The sequence below is a fragment of the Herpailurus yagouaroundi genome, unplaced genomic scaffold, assembly GCF_014898765.1.
Source record: "Herpailurus yagouaroundi ecotype Mexico unplaced genomic scaffold, PumYag 77, whole genome shotgun sequence".
Taxonomy (NCBI): Eukaryota; Metazoa; Chordata; class Mammalia; order Carnivora; family Felidae; genus Herpailurus; species Herpailurus yagouaroundi.
Window position 1 is genome coordinate 92,515,012 of NW_024412388.1, and position 19,349 is coordinate 92,534,360.

The 19,349-nt window shown below is 36.3% G+C and overlaps 1 protein-coding gene across 2 annotated transcripts in view; it reads right to left on the minus strand.

The window, feature by feature from the left end:
- Positions 1-19,349, minus strand: part of VAV3 (vav guanine nucleotide exchange factor 3) — a 271,460-nt gene that overhangs the window by 20,199 nt on the left and 231,912 nt on the right. For both annotated transcript variants that reach the window (XM_040471158.1, XM_040471159.1), the window contains 4 exons: positions 15,148-15,182; positions 8,713-8,829; positions 8,062-8,149; positions 2,146-2,275 (listed from right to left, as the gene is read on the minus strand). In XM_040471158.1, coding sequence (XP_040327092.1) covers positions 2,146-2,275; positions 8,062-8,149; positions 8,713-8,829; positions 15,148-15,182 — 370 coding nt within the window. The remainder of the gene's footprint in view (positions 1-2,145; positions 2,276-8,061; positions 8,150-8,712; positions 8,830-15,147; positions 15,183-19,349) is intronic.

A 19,349-nucleotide genomic window follows, 5' to 3' on the forward strand; every position in this document is an offset into this window, starting at 1 on the left:
TATCATAAATTTGATCTAAGATTATAACCATGCTGCACGGTAATGACCGAATAATCTTGGAGTCCAGACCACTGTACCCTTATTTCTGACTGACATACTAACTTACTCCCTCCTTTCTTTCTGGTAAGTTTGTAAATGAGATATTCCCTGACCACCCTATATAAAAACAGCAAAATCCCATATTCCACACTTGGCTGAGTGTCCCCATTAAAACAGAAGCTCCACAAGGGCAGAGACTTGTCTTCTCAACTGCTGTATCCCAGTACCTAGAACAGTGCCTTGTCTGGGTCAGGTATTTAATGTCTATCTGTTGAAGGAATGAATAAATGACTAACTGATAAACAAAACCAAACCCCGACAAAGATTAATTTTAAATGAAGATCTGCTTTTACTTCTTGACCTTCTTGTGCAGGTCTCTGTGTGACCTGCCCGAGTCTTTTAAAAATACCAGGCTTGGAGTATTTGAACACATAGCTCTATTTGTTGAAAAATTTCCTGTAGCTCTCATTGATGTTCAAAATCGTTCTGTTGGCTATTCTCTTTTTGTTTAAAAAAGAAAAAAAAAAGGCAAAATGTCTATAACTTCATTCCTAGTAGCTAAATAAGTCTGAGCATTAAATACTTTGTTGAACCCTAGAGACAAATTTTAGATTAGGCAACTCCGCTCATTGCTGGACAACATCCTCTGAACACCTACACGTGCCGAGCACAGAGAAAGTGCTGGGAGGAACCATGCAGGGCAATACGCGGGCTAATGACCTTCCACTAAGATGGGACATCTGCTCTCCCTGATTGCCAACCTCTCCCACCTTGGCTTTCTAGAACTAAGGGAACTCAAACAGGATTTTAGGTATAATTGACCTCCTTGGCAACATTTGTTATCTCCTGCTGCTAGCAAGGCAAAGTAAAGGACTAGTAGGAAATTATACTTTTCACGTAGGGAAAAATATCATTAACTTTGGTAGTCTTAAGAAATTTGTAGGAAAACACTAGACCAAACTACAGAAAGGTAACTTTGAATAGGTGTTTAAAGTTTCAAGATAAACTGTGCTCTATTTTTATTACACAAGCTTGGATCATTTATTACCAATCCTTGTGAAGAGAACAACTATTTAGTTATTCAAATAAAAAAATCTGTTAGTTGATGTGACAAATTACTTATATATTTACTTATATACAAGTGTATGAGATTTTACTGATGTTGTTAGAGTCCTGTGAGTGTTACCTGTTTGCCTTTCAGTTTCTGCTTTCGGGGCGGTGGGGCAGGTGTTGCGGGGGGGGGGGGGGGGGGGAGGGGGAGAGCTAAAGTTATATTGCACAACGTAAATTCTTTTTTCCAATACCTCTGGATATTCCTGTTTTGCTTAGGCTAAAGATTCTAAGAGTAATAAAATTGTATCCATTTCTCCTCCAAAAGAATGTTACTTAGAAAAATAATAATATAAGGGAAGAAAATCACACTTCCTTCATAGAGTTTTTCATCACAATGTTCTCTTTACATGCTGCATCTATCTCCAGGAAGATTATGTGACATTTAATAAGGATGAGAAAACAGTTTTGACTTGAACTCACACTCCAACTATAACATGCTAATCTTTTATGATTAGCTGTGGCACAGAGTTCATGCTGCAAGGAAGTGGCTCAGTTATACTTGTAAATACTGGCATCAGAGGAAACATGCTTTAGCCATTTCAAAATTCTGAAAGTAATCACTGAAAGAGAACCATAAACAGATTTGGGATACCAGGTGAGAAGGGAGAGCTGCACACCAGCCTTTCTTAAATACTGTTAAACAGCATTATGACCACAAACATGTATGAGTTAAAAAGTTTGGCTAATATAAATATCACCGAAAAGCATGAAACTTACATATTAACATACCCTTTACATTTCTAAACACAAATGTGACTTAATTTGGCACAAAAAGCTATGTCTAGACATGTTCATACACCTGTTGGTTCATCTGATTTTGCTTTGCTCCAAAAAACCAAACCAAACCAAAACAAAACAAAACAAAAAAACTCTGGCTAAATACATCAGTGTATTAACTGGCTATATTTCAAAATTTGGAATAAAGATGTTTAATGTTACTGTGCCTCCAATCCTTATGTGACAGCATATTGTATTCTTAATGGCAGTACTCACAGCTGTGGCCTGCTCTATTACCCCTCTGTCCAGCTGAATGTTCTGGCTCCTTGTATGGAAACTGTAGGGTCGTATCCAAGGTTCTAAAACCTTCTTTAAGAGAATGATGCTTGTAGTACTCCACAAGTTCCTTTAGGATAAAAGATTTGAAGATTATTTTTGATAAGGATAGTTTTGATTTCAAACACCTGAACATGAACACATAATTATATACAACATAAGGATGATTGAGTTAATGCCAAATTTTCAGTAAGTATATGGAAGGGTAAGTAAATGATAATCTCTCCCGGCTTTCTGGATGTACATGACATCTAACAAGTAACTGTCCTTGTAACTCAGGCCACTGATAATATGAGTTACCTCTTATTGTTGTTCATGGATAGAGAAAATCCTGTTAGTCTTCAGTCAGATGTGGTAAATGAAAAGAAATCATACTAACCTTCAATTTCAGAACAGTAATTATTGTTCTTATTTACATAATACTTGTCTTTCTAAACAAAAATGAAGGGACAGCTGTTTGCTGAATATATAGCAATTTCTAGTTTCCTGCATTTCTTTCAACGTAGCAGGAAAACAAACTTTGATTCTAAATGTTCTTTTCCCCTGGTAAACTCAAGTTCATAAACCACAAATGCTACTTGACATTATTTCTGGCTTACAATGAAGCGTTAGTGCCCTTCCATAGCACTGCAGATCAACTGCTACTTACAGAGGTCAATGATGTAGTACTTTCCATTTTCCCTTATACCTAATTTTCCTTAAATGCACCCAAGCCTAATATAATAACCATCCACCATGTCCCATGCTAAAATTTCAGGAAATTTCTAAGACGTCAGTTTCATAGACTCTGCACAAATCTGAATCTCTCTACTTTAATCAGAAAATGAATAATAATTCATAATGAAAAAATAAATATTACTGGGTAATACTGTAGGTATTATAATGTTTCTTAGAAATACCTGGTATGAAAAGCAAAATCACTTTTAACCTTATTATTCATTACGTCTATTACTGTTTAGAACAAATACGGTCAAAGTAACTCATTTCCTCTAAAACCCATACTGTCATCAACTCAGTACCTCCCTTCAGTGGTGATGTTCAAAGTTTCCAAAACAAATCAACTGAGCCAAAAATCACTCAAAAGAAGTCAAAAAGAATCATCAACGATTTATATCATTTATGATTTACATTATTTTTTACTAAACTCAGATAAGTTGTGGAATGAACTGTGAGGGGAGTTCCAGAGGTCACAAAGATTATGAAGGTAAAGCTGCTGCTCTCTAGGACCGTTCACTGTTGAAGGAAAGTTAGGGGTTATGGGCACCCAAAGGTAAGAGAGAGAATTTCCTTTTGTGAGCCCAGGAGAGAGGTTGAGGGAACAGTTCATGATAGAAGTAGCCTGGCTTAAACTGAAGAACAGGCAAAATTTCAGAAGCCAGGAAGGAGGGAAAGATTATTTTAAGTAGAGTAGTCAGGCTGGAAACAGACATAAAGGTGACTGAGTAAAGGCCACATTCATAAACCAAAAGTAACAGGGTTCAGCTGAAGCACTGGATAAAGCAAATGAAGATTCTTCAACTCCCACATCTGTAAAATGGGGATAATAAGCCATTTCACAGACTATAGTAAAGAATGTAGAAAGTGCCTGGTACATGGGAATAATCATAACAGCTCCCATGAGCCCATGTGCCAAGCTTCTCACAATCTCCACACAGTTAACAAGAGCAAGGCTGAGTCCTCATTGATACTCAAATCTCAGGGAAGTTAACCAACTTGGGCAAGGTTGCCCAGCTGATGTCTGTCTCCAAAGCTTGTGCTCTTAACTACATCATACTATTAGCAAGTAGTGCCTGGCAAATGTTAATATACAAAAATGGAGGCAAAAGGGAAGGAGCATTTGCCAAGTGTCCATGATGTACCAAGAACTTAGTTTTCTGAGATCCAAGATGCTAGGGTTTTATGCACTTTATCACTATTTGTAGATATATGGAAATCTATTCACCTATCTACATATGTTTCTTCTTTCTTTTTTGAGCCCAAATTATGGGGTCCTTGATGAAGCGAAGGCATCTGGAATCTGACTGACTTAAAAAGAAAAAGAATCAAAATACCAGACAGAAGTTTATATCCTCAATGTGGCTTCAATAGTCAGAAAATGGCCTTCTTTATAATGTTTTTAAAAAATAAAAGGCAAAATTTTGTAAGGTCTCTGCAAGAACTGTACATATATATTGTGTTGCTGATGCAGATGACATCAAAGCAGTGTTCTCTTAGTCTTATTATTTAAATTGAGTAAAATGTGTTTTTTCTTTAACAAAAATATTAAAATAAACCTGAAAGTAACTCAGGTTAAGTTGATGAATTTCAATGTAATTTTGTTATAAATACTATGAATTTTATGCATTATATTTGGATTAGGATGAATTAAAGCTTATGTGAAGTTGGCTAGAAACCACGGAATTATCACACTGAAAAGGATTTGGTGATCATTTCATACCTAACCATCTCCAAATTTTATGGAAGGAGGAAAAAAATGACTTTTCCAAGGCCTAAGGGTCATGCAGCTTGGTAAGCTACAGATACTCTTTTATCACTTCACTAAGCATGGAAGAGATTTTAGCTCCATTTTTACAGTCTTATGAGGGTAAATCTTCCTACATATTTCTAACTGGGTAGAATTAAATTGTGCCACCGTGGGTCTTTTCCAATTTATGCCTTTATGCTTTCTGTATTTTAGTCTAATCCACCCTTGCTTTAGCAGTCATTGACCTTCAGGTACTACAAGTAAATAAGAAGACTCTAAACAAAAGAAATCACTAAGCTTTCCTTATCTCGCACTGACACAGCAGTGTCAACAATTCAAGCCTCTCTGAAAAATAATGAGTGAGAGAGCCCATCATTCCAATTACCAAGGAAACAGGCAATGGAGCTGATTTATAAACAGCATTTGGACATGGATTGTCTGGCATACATGAAAATTAGAACAAAATTAATGCCTTGTAATCTGGATATAGAAATTCATTTAGAATTTGAATTTAATGACTAAGAAAAACAAAGATTTTGATTAGCCAAGCTATTGAAACCCAAGGGGAAAGCTTCGGTCACAACCACCTAAGGTCAATCTTCTCTTTAAGAAACTGGTTAATTTAAAACAAGTTCTGGAGTCTGCTTGCATTTCACATCCTTTCCAAATTAAAATTTAATTCCAGGCCCTAGTAAGTTTCACAGGTAGAAGAATATAACTTTACCACCCATAATGGGAGGATACTGAACTATTCTCAAGAAGCAACTCAAACGCACAGACCATTATGTACTTTTAATGGAAACTGTATTGTGTGACACCAACATGATAAAAGATCATTCCTTGAAGTTGTATGGGCCTGATTTAGAGAAGCCTCTATATTGCTGGAGTGAAATCAAAGGTGCCTATTAATTCTCTCTCTCCTTCTAAAGGGGCTGCTTACTAAAAGCGGAGCCATTCCTGCTGATCAAGTATCCATGTGGCGTTTCTGAGTTGAGGTTTAAAGGACAGCAACTACTGTGAGGTTCTTGCTACAGATGGATTTGCGAATCTGAAAGCTGCTTTAGAACAGTGGAGTCATTTTGAATTCTACAGCAACGTAATGATTTCACAAGGTAAGGTCTCCATATAAGTTTGTTCAGCAAATGAACAGAAACAAAGGCGAGGGACGGCTCCAGACTAGTTCCACTGTTTAGCAGTTTTTACAGTTATTTGCTAAACCTGACAAAGGGTTTGCCCAAGACAGAGTTTTCAGCTCCTTATCTTTCTTTTTACAATTATATCCCTTTGCTAATAGTTTTTAGTTCTGTTGGAGCTATGCTATTAATTGACTTCCCTTCCTTTAACCACTGTGCTATATGCTTCCTTACAGAAGGTGCATTCCTCTGGATATGGAGGAAAAGAAAAACTATGTATGTGTCTCTAGCAAAGGCATTTCTGATATTTTATACCTACCATATGAGGCAGAGTTTGCTTTAGCTCTGCGACAGTACTCTTAATTCCCTTTCCAGAACATCACTGCAGAAACTTTCACTACTCTCTGGTGCACATTATTTGAATTCTGAGGCTCTGTTGCTTATACTAGAATCACAGCTTTGTATGTAGATAGGAACTCGAGGACCTATGTCTGCTAATCCAGGTCATGAAGTATTTACTGGCTTTTTACTTCGAATCTTAGCTGCTGATGAACTTTCTTGAGCTGAACCCAGGGACACAAAGCTGAATTGATTGGCCCTTTCCAGTGACTATTCCTTTCATCCTCTTTGTCTCCTCGGATGGGAGTTCCTTTTGTTTCTTTCAAAGTCGGCAAAGCTGGTATTCATCTTTGGCCCTACAGCATTTTTTTTTTTTTAAGTCTCACGTATTAACTATAATACCGTGGAGCAGCCTCATTATCATCCATGGAAGTTCTGCAGGTGAAGACTCAAGCCAGTATGTCTCGCAGCGATGTGGAGACCCCCTGTGCATGCTTTCATCATGTCTCAGCTGGGGCTGCCATTCATTATTTGTGCACCCACTTGCCACCTCCCTCCTAAGGTTTTCATTTTAGGAAAAACCTCCTCAGGTCCAGTTCTCTCTGTGCTCAGCCTGCCTGTTCCAACAGAACGTAAGTCACCTCCAGCAGGGAGGATGCCTGCATCTTGGCCACTAATTTGACAGGGCTCACATTTTCCAGGACATAATCTTGATGCCGATCCTTAACTTGTGAATTGGAAATGTGATATTTATGTCCAGAGAGGTTTTCTGACTTTTCTTTCAACTCAAGACACTTCCATTTCTTTAAAACATGAATCCCTGTATCCCCGTCTCGAAGCAGTTCTAAATTTTTAGATAAGGCTTTCAAGCTGGCCTATTTTGTAAGACTCTCTTACCTTCAGTCTTTAACTTTAATGTTTAACATCTGCAAAGTGCTTTGAGATGTTTTCCGGAGGATGCAGAATGTATCATTTGATTGATGATTCAATCAATGAGTGGTCCTTCCCAAAGTTACTCAAAGTACTTACAAGTACGTTTACAAATGCATCCTGTATCTCGTGTCCAAATTCTTCATTATCTCAAGAAACTCTCAAACTTGAGAAACAGACTTGAGACCACTTTTAAGGAACTTTGAACTTTTTCTTTACTGTCAGCAATGCCTATATTGTGCCATATACACACTGTCTTTATGACATACATAATATTATGCGCTAATAAAATTACTAAGTTGTACTTTTTTAAATCGTAAGACTAAAGTAATCTTTGTTCATTTGAAGCAACTTGGTAATATACTATTTCAATTTAAATATATAACGCCTATGATATGACAACTGTTGTTTGGTAAAAATGTTACTCTGTTAATATTTAATTTTCCAAGGTAATGAAGCAGAACTATGGCTCAGATGATTTAAAATAGCAGAAAATACAAAAAGCTTTTCCATTTGACATGATATTGTGTTTTGCATGAAATGAACCTGTGAGAGGTATTTCACCAATTACAATTTTTTGGTTATTATTAAAAATACCTTCCTTTGCCCGAATGAAGAGATAGAGGCAGAGAAAGGAAGAGGAGAAAAGATGCGTATGTGAAGATCTGCTCTGTCAAACACAAGGCAAAACGCAAATAACTGAAAGTGGAGTCAATTTGTCTGATGCTCTAAGAATCATAAATAGTGTGGAACTCTGAAATATTATCTAAAACCTGCAAACTTAATTTACAGTGAAAAATGAGTGGGGCAATATACAACTTAATTGGAATTCTTAAAATTAGAATTTTCAGGATTCTGTTGCAAAATTACAGAATTCCCTTTAAACAACTTTCAGTGCATAAGATTTCTAAGAAATGATAGAATTAAACTGACCTTTCTAATAAGAGCAAAATAAGGACTACAGATTGAAAAGAACTCATCAATGCTTACCATTAAACTTTTAAATTTTCTATTTTCTGCAATGTGAAAAAAGCCATCTCTTGTTAAAATCTTGATGTGCTTTGCTTCATTATTGTACCTGTGGGCAACGAATAACGTATGAATATAAATGTGTTTTTAATCAGTAGAAATCAATAATTACCAGAGGGCATGGCCCAATAAAATTATAGGAATTAATTCTGAAGACAAAATATATACCTATGCCAATACACTGGCGACAGCTAATTAACAAAATATATTTACTAGATTGTTTGAAGATACAACCAATATTTGAAGTGGGGAGGGGGAGTGTTAGATTTGACCAACCATTATGCCCAATTTATTAATTTCGAGAATATAGAAAAACAAAATAAAACAAAATCTAGTAATATCTATTTTTAGAATTTATAAGAAACAGACACACATCAAATCACCAAAATACAATGTTATGAAAGAAATCTAACATGCCAATTAGCAGTCTATAACACTTAATACTGTTTTTCTAACAGATATTTTCAAGTATCAATGAACTGTCTGGATGGATACATTATTTCAGCTGCAATTAGAACCTTGGTTTTTAACTTTAGTGTTATACATGTCAGATGGTCTATGCAATTATGAAAACAGGAAATCTATTTCTGTAAAAGGACTTGTCCTACTTACTTAATGCTAATTGCATATTCTCCTGACTCTTTGGTCCTGTGTCTCACAAGGTAAGTACTATTTACCCTATTAATAAGTTCAGTCTCTGCCTGCAATCTTTCCATTGCTCCAGCATACCTGAAAGAAAGAATGACACAGAAAAGTTGGGTAACGTACCCAGAACAGACAGAAGCTAAAAATAGGTATCTGTCAGGATTTTCATTTAGTGGCAGATCTGAGTTGTTTTTAACTTTACTTCTATACTAATTACATTGCTTCAAAAATAATTCAGAAAAAAAAGTCCTTTATTAAGAAAAAAACAAATGGTCTACAAAGTTAACCACGGTGAAGTGAATAGTGCCTAACACATGGTAAGCACCCAGTTAGTAAATAATTATCAAATAATAAATGGGACAAGAAAGGAGTGAGTAGGTATTGAGTTAGAGATTTATAGGTGGTTTGAGAACAAGAAGGAAAAAGACTTGTAGGGAGAGACTATCATGCATAGGACATACACACATGCACACACGTGTACACACTTACACACACACACACACACACACACACACACACACACACACACATGCACACCCAGGACCCTCTGAACTTTCACCTTTTCTATGTATAGTATGAAATGAAACCTACTTTGGCATCCTTTTAAGAAAATTCCAGTAACAATTTATTTAAAAAATTTTTAAACGTTTATTTATAATTAAGAAACAGAACATGAGCAGGGGAGAGGCAGAGAGAGGAGGAGACACAGAATCCAAAGCAGGCTCCCGGCTCTGACCTGCCAGCACAGTGCCGGATGCGGGGCTTGAACTCACAAATCATGAGATCATGACCTGAGCCGAAGTTGGACGCTTAACCGACTGAGTCACCCAGGTGCCCCAGTAACAATTTATTTTTAAACAATTATTTTGGGGGATATAAGATTAATGCTTATGGTCCACAGTTTGGATAACCAATTTGCTTAAGAACTTAGTTGTAAGTAAAATTTAATTTAAAAAACCTTTTTTTTTTTTTGAGAGAGAGAAAGTGTGTGTGCAGGCACACGAGCAGGGGAGGAGCAGAGAGACAATCTTGAGCAGGCTCCACGCCCAGCATGGAGCCCTCCATGGGGCTTGATCTCAAAACCATGAGATCATGACCTAAATCAAAATCAAGAGTCAGACACTCAAGCGAATGAGCCACCCAGGCACCCCTAAAATTTAATTTTAAAAGATAGTTATTTTCAATACCAGAATTTAATTCTTCCTAAACTATCTTCATCTTAAACATACCCAAATTCCGTAACAGTAACAGTTATAGTAAAAGGCCCAAATTCAATGTTAAAATACTCTTTAGTGACCCTTTCACATCAAATATAGGTTTTACATATTTGCACAATATAGAGACTTTGGACAATAAAAGTCAAAAGGAAAAATTTTATGTTTCCACTGGCTCTCTTTCAAAACTTCATGAGTTAATATTCCAGAAAATTCTGTCATTCACTTATAGACTCGGATAACTTGGTATAAACACCTGCCTTTAACTTACACTAAGTGTTTACTTAAAACACAAAAGTTTGTTGATGGAGGATATGTGACATTTTCACCAAGTACAGAAGCAGAGCTGAGGGCATTTTATGCAGATGGTACCTTGGGTTAAGAGCAGTTATGATAACCCATGAACTATGAGTACCTGGTATGATCTGGTCACTCTTCAATCTTATCTCTCACAACCCCCTTTTCCACTAGTCTCTAGCCTTCTTTCAGGTCCAGAAATTCACCAACTGCTTTTTGATCTTAAGAATCTTCTCAGAGACTGTATTCTTGCCTGGAAAACTCACTCCACACACATTCCTTCTTATCATATAAGCTCAGAGTGAGGTCTTCTCTGACCATCCCATCTGAAGAATGTTGTCCTGCATCTCACATATTCCACTCCATGATTCTTATTACACTATCCTAATTTCTTTCATAGCACTTATCATAATTAGTATATAGTATATGCATTACTATCAAAGTAACACAGAAACATAGTTTTAAAAATGCAATCTGTACAATAATAATGAAAAAACAGCATTACCCCATCTTAGCAGCTTTCTATCCCAAGTTCCATTTCAAAAGCATTTTATCTATTTTTTATTTGTGCTTGCATATTTCTAAATAATATCATCAAACTACAATTTCTTAAATTATCAATTTTTAAGTGTCAGGAATGAAACTCCTTTCTCTTCCTTTCAGGCTCATTCTGTCAGTGTTGTTCCTCACTCTTCCTTTTGTAACCTCTACAAAGCCAAGCCATCATCTGGCTCAGTTTTGTCATGTTTGCATATTCAAAGAACACCTGACTCCAAAAAATAATTCAAGTTTTTGTTGGCTCAAGCTTTGTCTTACAACTTCTTTTCAAATTCTCCAAGAGAATGATAAACTCCTCAATGATACACTTCTCAACACCATATACTGAACCTGTCCATTTTTTTTCATATGGAGACATTCATTTCTTCTGAGCCCTCCACCCTCTTGTTCTAATCCATGTTACTTGTTCTCTAAACCTGCTCAATTATTATAGTACCGGGACATCCCTTTGCTCTCATTTCCTGGATTCCGTATTTCCCTCTTTTTGGTTTATTAGCCCATCCTTCAGCTTCCTATAAATGGATGCATGGGTTGTAATAATACTCTGAAAGCCTCACATCTAGAAAAATATTTTTATTTTACTTAATACAGAATTTGCCTGGGTATAGAATTCTAGGCGAGAAATTACTTTGCTTCTCAAATTTTGAGGCATTGTCCTATTGTCTTCTAACTTGGAATTCATTGCCATTCTATGTGATCTGATCTCTTTTTGTCCCTGAAAGCTTTCAGACTGTTTTCTCTATATTGCAAATTTCAAGATAATATGCCTTCAAGTTATGTACCATACATTTTAGTTCGATATTATCCTTAACTCTCAGTAACATCTTTGACTTGCAGCCATATATCCTTCAGTTCTAGGAAATTTCTGTCTTGTTTCTTTGATAATTGCTGCTCTCAGTTTTCTCTTTCTGGAGTTCTCACTAAATTAATGCTGTCCTTGATGGATCAATTGTCTATCTTCTCTATCTTTTCTCCCATATTATCTATTTCTTTAATTTTCTGGAAGATTTGCTCAACTTTGTTTTCCAACTCCTCTACTCAATATTTAATTTAGAAGAGCTCTTTCTTGCTGTCTGATTTTTCCTTTTATAGCACATCCAGCTCATTTCCATGGATATATTGTCATCTCTTAATTCTGAGAATATAAATTAAAGGTTTTAAAAACACATCTTTCTACTGCTCATTCTAATGTCTGTGTTTTTCCTGGTTTCTTTTTCCCATTTAATCTATTTGTTTTCTAGTTCAAAGCTTTTCTCAAGTATCTGGTTGCTCTTTGTCATTTGTTTACATTTAGGAGAGAGACATCTCTGTGGGGACAGGAAGCACCAAATTAGACTTGCCAGGTAGGAACCTAATCATTTGGCAAGAACCTAATTTCACGGGGCAGGATAATATCCAAATGATTTTAGGTTTTTTGTTTTGTTTTGTTTTTCACTGAGTCTATTCAGTTTCTTTAGAGAAAAATCTTCCAGATCCTGTCTGGATGCAAGGAAAGGTAGTCTGCATGTATGAGACCCAGGTGTCACAGTCCTGGAACTGAGCTATACAAAGGAACTGGGCATCCTCATCAGTCAGTATGGAGACCTTCCTTAATTTGACCACTCTGTTTGGAGTATACCATCTCTCCCAATCTCTGCTGGGATTGCTCTAAGTGTAAGCCCTACATGGCTCAATTTTTCCACATAATATACCTTCTAACTTCAGTGTCTCTTGCTAGGGTAGGGGGAAAAAAGTTGTCTGACTACTTTGGAGAATGGGATAAGGAACCTTGGCATCTGTATCCTGTTCTTCATATGGATTTCAGACAGTTCCCTGGTTTTAAGCCCCACACCTCATTCCTGCCTACATGATACCACCCACAAAATCAGATCACATACAAAGAATCAGGAATCAAAATGGCATTGGGGTGGAAGTTAGAAAACAACAGAGCAATACCTTAAGATTTAAAATGCAAAATGATTTCTCACCTAGGTTTCTATACCCAGGCAAATGAAGATAATCACCTTTTCTGTTTTATTTCATGGCCAACCCAGGAGACAAAGTTTACCTTGTGCGAACAAGTTGTTTTTACATGGACATGTAATGAACAGACAAGGCAATTGGTGAAAGCCAACTTCTTAATGACTTGAGAACCACGTCATCATTCAGTATAATTTTCTCTAAACGGTTTAGTTTTTCCAAAACTGAAGGTTCCATTTTCCAATATACTTGACCATTTCGTTCCCTAGCAGAAAGCATTTCACATGAAATTGTCTGCTTAGTGTGAATAAATTGTCCAAGTTTCCCAAGAAAAAGAAAAAAAAATTTAATTTTACTACAAAATGTCTTTATTTGCTCCTATATTCAAGGCTCTTCCCTCATCTGAACATCTTCATTTTTTTTTTTTAATCCTTCAGGACAATACCATTTTCTTTCTTTCTTTCTTTCTTTCTTTCTTTCTTTCTTTCTTTCTTTCTTTCTTTCTCTCTCTCTCTCTCTCTCTCTCTCTCTTTTTCTTCCTTAATGTTTATTTTTGAGAGAGAGAGACAGAGTGCAAGCAGGGGAGGCGCAAAGAGAGAGGGGGACACAGAATCTGAAGCAGGCTCCAGGCTCTGACCTGTCAGCACAGAGCCTGACGCAAGGCTCAAACTCATGAACTGTGAGATCATGACCTGAGCTGAAGTCAGAGGTTTAACCGACTGAGCCACCCAGGTGCCCCGCAACAATACCATTTTCTAACTGGTTATATTTTCAGAATTTTACATACTGGCAAGAGTGCATTTTAAAACAAAGGGTTCAAAAGCTATTCTCCTGCGCCCTGAATGGTTCCAAGGTAACTTATCGGTTTATTTCAAAAAATCCATGCCTTAGTATTTATCTCTAACATCATTACCCTTGTAATTATTGTGTCTAGTTATGTGAAAAATAGTAGAAGAGAAGGAAGTTCATCATCACACTTTCATGATTTTACCAGTTCTCGGTGTTGTTCACTTTGATTATCCCCACTATTAGCTCTGTTCTCCAAATCGAATTCCTGCCAGGATTATGGTTTTTAATGCCATGTAGTTCTGACCTCAAATTTGTCTTAAACTAAATAAAAACGTAGTAAAGGTTCCCAGTTCTATCACAAGCCTGCTATAATTTCTTCAGCAAGCTCAGTGCTGAAGCCCAGGGAGGAGGTCGAGAAAACATAATAGCTACAGAGGACAGCCATGATGATGGAGGACACAGCAAAAGGGCTGATGGGAAGAATCCCACACTTTGGCCAGTGTAGTTCTATAGCAACTGGGCATTTTCTATGCTTTGGTTATATCCTACAAAATAATCAAAACACTTAGAAAAATCAGGCAACTCAGGTGTTCTATCTACACCTACATACTGAACTAGTACTATATACTCTCAGAATATCTCATTTATATACATACACTATTACCTAATTTGGATGCATATATCTTGTATCAAGAAGAAGAAAACAGATGCAGTCATTTTAAGAGGAGCCAAACACAGAATTTAGGGAAACAAACATAAATAAGTAAATAAACCCACGTTTTGTACTTGGACAGGCAGTATGGCAATGTACAGATTGGATGCCTTGGAATCCTGGCTCTACTGCTTACTAGTTGCAGAGTCTTAACCTTTGTTTCCTCACTGTAAAGATAGTAACAACCTTCCTCATAAAGATATTGGAAAACAAAAATAAACATGTAAAATACTAAGCACACAGCAGGTACTTGGTATATATTAGCTATCATATGATGATCATAACTATTCTGGATCCTAAATACATTTTTTCCAGTTGAAGATATCACTTCCACTTAAACTCATCATGTCTAAAAAGTAATAACCACTATCTTCTCTGCTTCCTTATTTCTATTAGTGAGAAGGCTAGCCTCTACGTGGTAAGTGGGCTTCATGTAAACACAAAACTTTAGACACGGACACATCTTGTTCCTCTTATATTACAATTTAGGATCTACTGTCCTTTCTGGGCTAATTTTTAGTTTCAGACAATGGAAGTATGTCTTTTTCTCTGCTTCATGGAATCTACTCTTTTAAAATACAAGATACATAGTTGCCAACGTTCCATTCCTTTTTGTGGCTGTTATAAGCTTTGAATTTACAATCAAATACGTGTATGCATACACACACACACACACACACACACACACCACTTTGATGAAATTATGGAAAGGTCAGCAATATATAAATTCATTATGGTGTTTTGTTGTATCTGAAAACACCTTTAGCCAGGACAATAGAAATGGAATGTGGTTTAGCACCCCTGCATTTAAGGCATCCTCAAGCTAAGGGTATGGTATTTCCACTTAGCTACATAAACATTTCTAATACTTACCAGGGTTGGCAAGAATAATCTACTGGTTTGGGGACCTGAGATATAAAAAGGCAAAAAAATAGATTAAGTTTACTTAAGGGAAGCTTTTAGAAACCAATCATTAATTCAGTTCAGCTGACTCAGCTCTATAAAACCCTAAATAGCACACTCCTGGAACTATCCATTGGCAATTTTATACAGAGTGAATCATAGTATATGTCAGATAAGTAAAAAATAATTCATTTCACTTTAATTCATTCTTTCATTCATTTTACCACCACTGTACCTCCAAGAGGAGAGATAACAGGAAAAATATGAATTGGAAGCCTTTGGTATTTATTATTAAGGCAGTTCAATCCTATCATAGAAAATTAAAATGAAAATGTTAGGAAAACCAAATAGCACTCGGCTTTCCCAGAAAACAGGCAAAATAAACAATATGTATTGGAAATAGACTCGTATCACAAATTCTAAATTCTGATTTTGAAAACATTTTGATGCTGAAAAGTCATGGGAAATATTCATTTTTCCTTCATCTATGGAGATTTGCAAAAGCAAAAAATGTTACATTTTTCTACACAAATGAAGACAGAAAAAGAAAAAAAAACTTCTAGTTGCTGATTGCAACCAGAAAATGAACAAAGCCAAATAAGGTATGTTAATATTCAAGGAACAAGAAAGAAAATACATACTATTAGAGGGCAACAAAGTTTATAAATTCCTAAGAAAGGACAAGGAGTATAGATAGTTTGTTTTGTATTTAGAGATTTTTCATGAATCATCTGAGTCTTTGATGTATACATCCCATAGTATTTCTGGGCCTTTTTATATTAGGTGATTAAAAATACTATTATCCTTAATTTGCAACAGAGTTCTGATCAATGTAAATATGTCTCTTCGCTATGTCAGTTTTCATAAAGGGTCGTTACTATTTTGACCTTCCAAGATAATAGTTATATATAACAAAATTATCTTTCTGGACAGAACATCTCCGAAGTTATTAATATTCAAATACTTCTATACTGTGGATCAATTTTTAATGTCATCACCATATAAAATCCTGATACACAGAATATAATATACTACACCCATTCAAATCCTGCAAATATTTTTCTTATACGAGGTGTTTTCACAAACAGTAATCAATCTTCAACTATTTCTCTTTAGATGATAAGATATACATGGCTTCTGAAACCTAATGGAAAAGTAGTTCCTCCTTCCTTCTCCCTCTTTGTACCCTTTAAATTCATGTTTAATCCTAAACCAATCTTTCTCCCTAGAGAGAAGAAACAAAAACCAAAACAACAAAACTCTCGCTCTTCTGTGAGTGTATTCTGATGTGTGAAGCACCAGGACTATCTTCTCAGCAATGATCCCCATAACCAGGGTGGGATCCTGTCTTTTTCCATCTGTCATAGGCCCTCCCCACTTCTTTTTTGGGACCCTTTCTTATATAAAACTATAGATGATTTTCTTCTGGATATTTTCCTATCTTTAAATATATTCTCATCTTTGACCATTTTTCCCGAATGCTTTTTTCTACCTTCATCACTGGCTGTTGTCAAACTTTGGCTATGGTCATACAGTTTTTAAAAATATTATACTGGGAATATAGCACACATGTAAAGTAATATATATAAGATATGTACTTCTTCCAGAAGTACATCTCATAGAAGTTAGATGGGACAGTTAGAAGTGAACTTTCTGTGTTTGTTTGGCTGGAAATGTTATTACTTCATCCTAATGGAGGAAGATAGATTTCTAAGTTAACTAATTTCCTATCAAAACTTTGAACATATTCTTATTGCTTCAGATATTCAAGTCTCACATTATAGAATCTCCATTTGGTTTTCTTTTCAATGGTCCCTATTTCTCTGCTGAGGTGTTCCTGTGCATTCATAATGAACATACTTTCCTTTATGTCCTTGAACTTAGTTACAACTGCTTTAAAAATCTTCTCCTGTAATTCCGTCATTTGGGACATCTCAAGGTTGTTCTCTCTTGATTGCCTTTTCTTTTTTGAGTACAGTTTGTGTTTTCCTGATTCTTTATACATTGAGTAGTTTTGAACAATATCTGGGACAATTTGAACAATATGCTGTAGAAGCTCCGGATTCTGTGATGCTTCTACAAAGAGTGTGATTTTTCTTAAAGCGGGCAGTTAACTTGGCTGAACTCCAACCGCAAACTCTCTCCCCTGTGGTGACTGGCAGATGAATTCTCAGTGTAGTTCTTGCAGCCTGAACTGAGCTCCTTGGGAGTCTGTACCACATGGCAAAACTGAGGCAAAGCTTATAACACAGAACTTGAGGTTCCTCCCTCTTTGACACTGTCCTTTCTAAGATTTCCTGCCTCCCTTTCCCCTTTGTTTCCTTCGAACTCCACACTCTGCTTCTTCAAGCCAGTGATGCTGTGAGGTTTCTATCTGAAGTTTAGCTCCCCTGCATAGCACAGCCCAGCCCAGTATCTGTCCTCAAGCCAGTCATAAAACCAGGAAACTAACCTAGCATCATCCCCTTTTCCTGAGTGTCAACTCTTCTCTTAGCCAGTGCCTTCAGATTGTTGTTGTTTTAGTATTTTGCCTGGGGTTTATAGTTGTTTTCTGTTGGAGGATTGATCCAAAAGGGGCTACTGGACAATTACCAAAAATGGAAACTTTTATTGGCCTTCATTATTGCTGTTGTTAGATATGAGTCAAATGATCAACCCTTTATAGGTAATCTGCATTCTCTTTAAGGTTGGTTTTAATATTTTCTCCTTATTTTAGATGTTCTCAAGTTTCACTAAAATGCATCTAGCTGTTGATTAATTTTATATATCCTTTTTGACTCTTAAGATTGGTTTTATTGTAAGTTCTGGAATATTTTCAGCCATTACTTATTTGCATAGTGCTTTTATTTTAATGTTTATTTTTGAGAGAGACAGAGACAAACAGAGCACAAGCAGGGAAGGAGCAGAGAGAGGGAGACACAAAATTTGAAGCAGGCTCCAGGCTGTCAGCACAGAGCCCGATGCAGGGTTTGAATTCACAAACCATGAACCCATGACCTGAGCAGAAGTCAGATGCTTAACTGACTGAGCCACCCAGGCACCCCTTGAATGTTGCTTTTTCACAATCATCTCTATTCTTTCAATAACATGCATATGAAATTTATCATTCCATTCTCTGTTAGATTTCCATTTCTTAATCTCTCTGGACTACTCATTGAGAAGTTTCTTCAGATTTGTCTTCCAATTTTCTATCCAATTATGTCTAACATATGATGTAATGTTTCCATTAAAGTATTCATTTCACTTATTCTGTCTGATTCTTTGTGAAATATATCCAGTTAACTTAGTGAGCTGTTCTCTTCTTAGACTTTTATTCTCTTATTTCTTCAGCCATATTAAATATAAAAATTTGAACTTCGTATCTGATAATTACAGTATCTGCTGTCTTTGTGTGTCTAATTCTGAATTTTATTTTTCCTGCTGAACTTTGCTTAAGATGGTTTCTTTAATTAGGAATTTGATGATCCCATGTTGTGAACTTATATTCCCTAGGACTGTATCAGTAGAAATCCTTTGAGGACCATGTGCAATGAGGCTCCAATCCAGAAACAATCTGTACTTGTATTGGAAACAATTAACGTGGAATCATTTTAAACTGTTTGTAGCTTACAGTTATTTAGGTCACAGAGCTGGTATGAATTCAAGCCCCACACCTGGGTGGTTTTTGGATCTAAGGCTAGGAATTCTTAGGGGAGACTGCTTTCTTTTTTTCTTCCCAACCCAGGTCCAAGATGAGAAAAGGCATATCTTCCTCTATGGAACTGTTTTCTTCTTGTTCATCCACTGAGGACTCCTGGCGTCACAGAGATACCCAAATTTGCACTGTGCTGCAGCTCCAGGCTTGGTCTCCAGGTACCGTATTACCAGAAATAAAACTGTTTCATTTATGCTCCTGTGTTTTTCTCAGTTCTAACTTTCTCTCTGAACATTTGAAGAAACTGGCACAGCACATACAGAAGAATAACTCCTGAACTCAGAATGGAATATTCCATTCCCTGATAAACAAAATGTCCCAGGGTCAAAAGAGATACCACCTTCTAAACTCTTTCAATCTATCCTTCCTCCCATCTCTCCTCCTACAATCTTCACCTAACATATCCCACCACCAACGAATGAATCTATAATTGTATTAAGTAAGCACTACAATTTTAATAACTATTAACTTTGAGCTA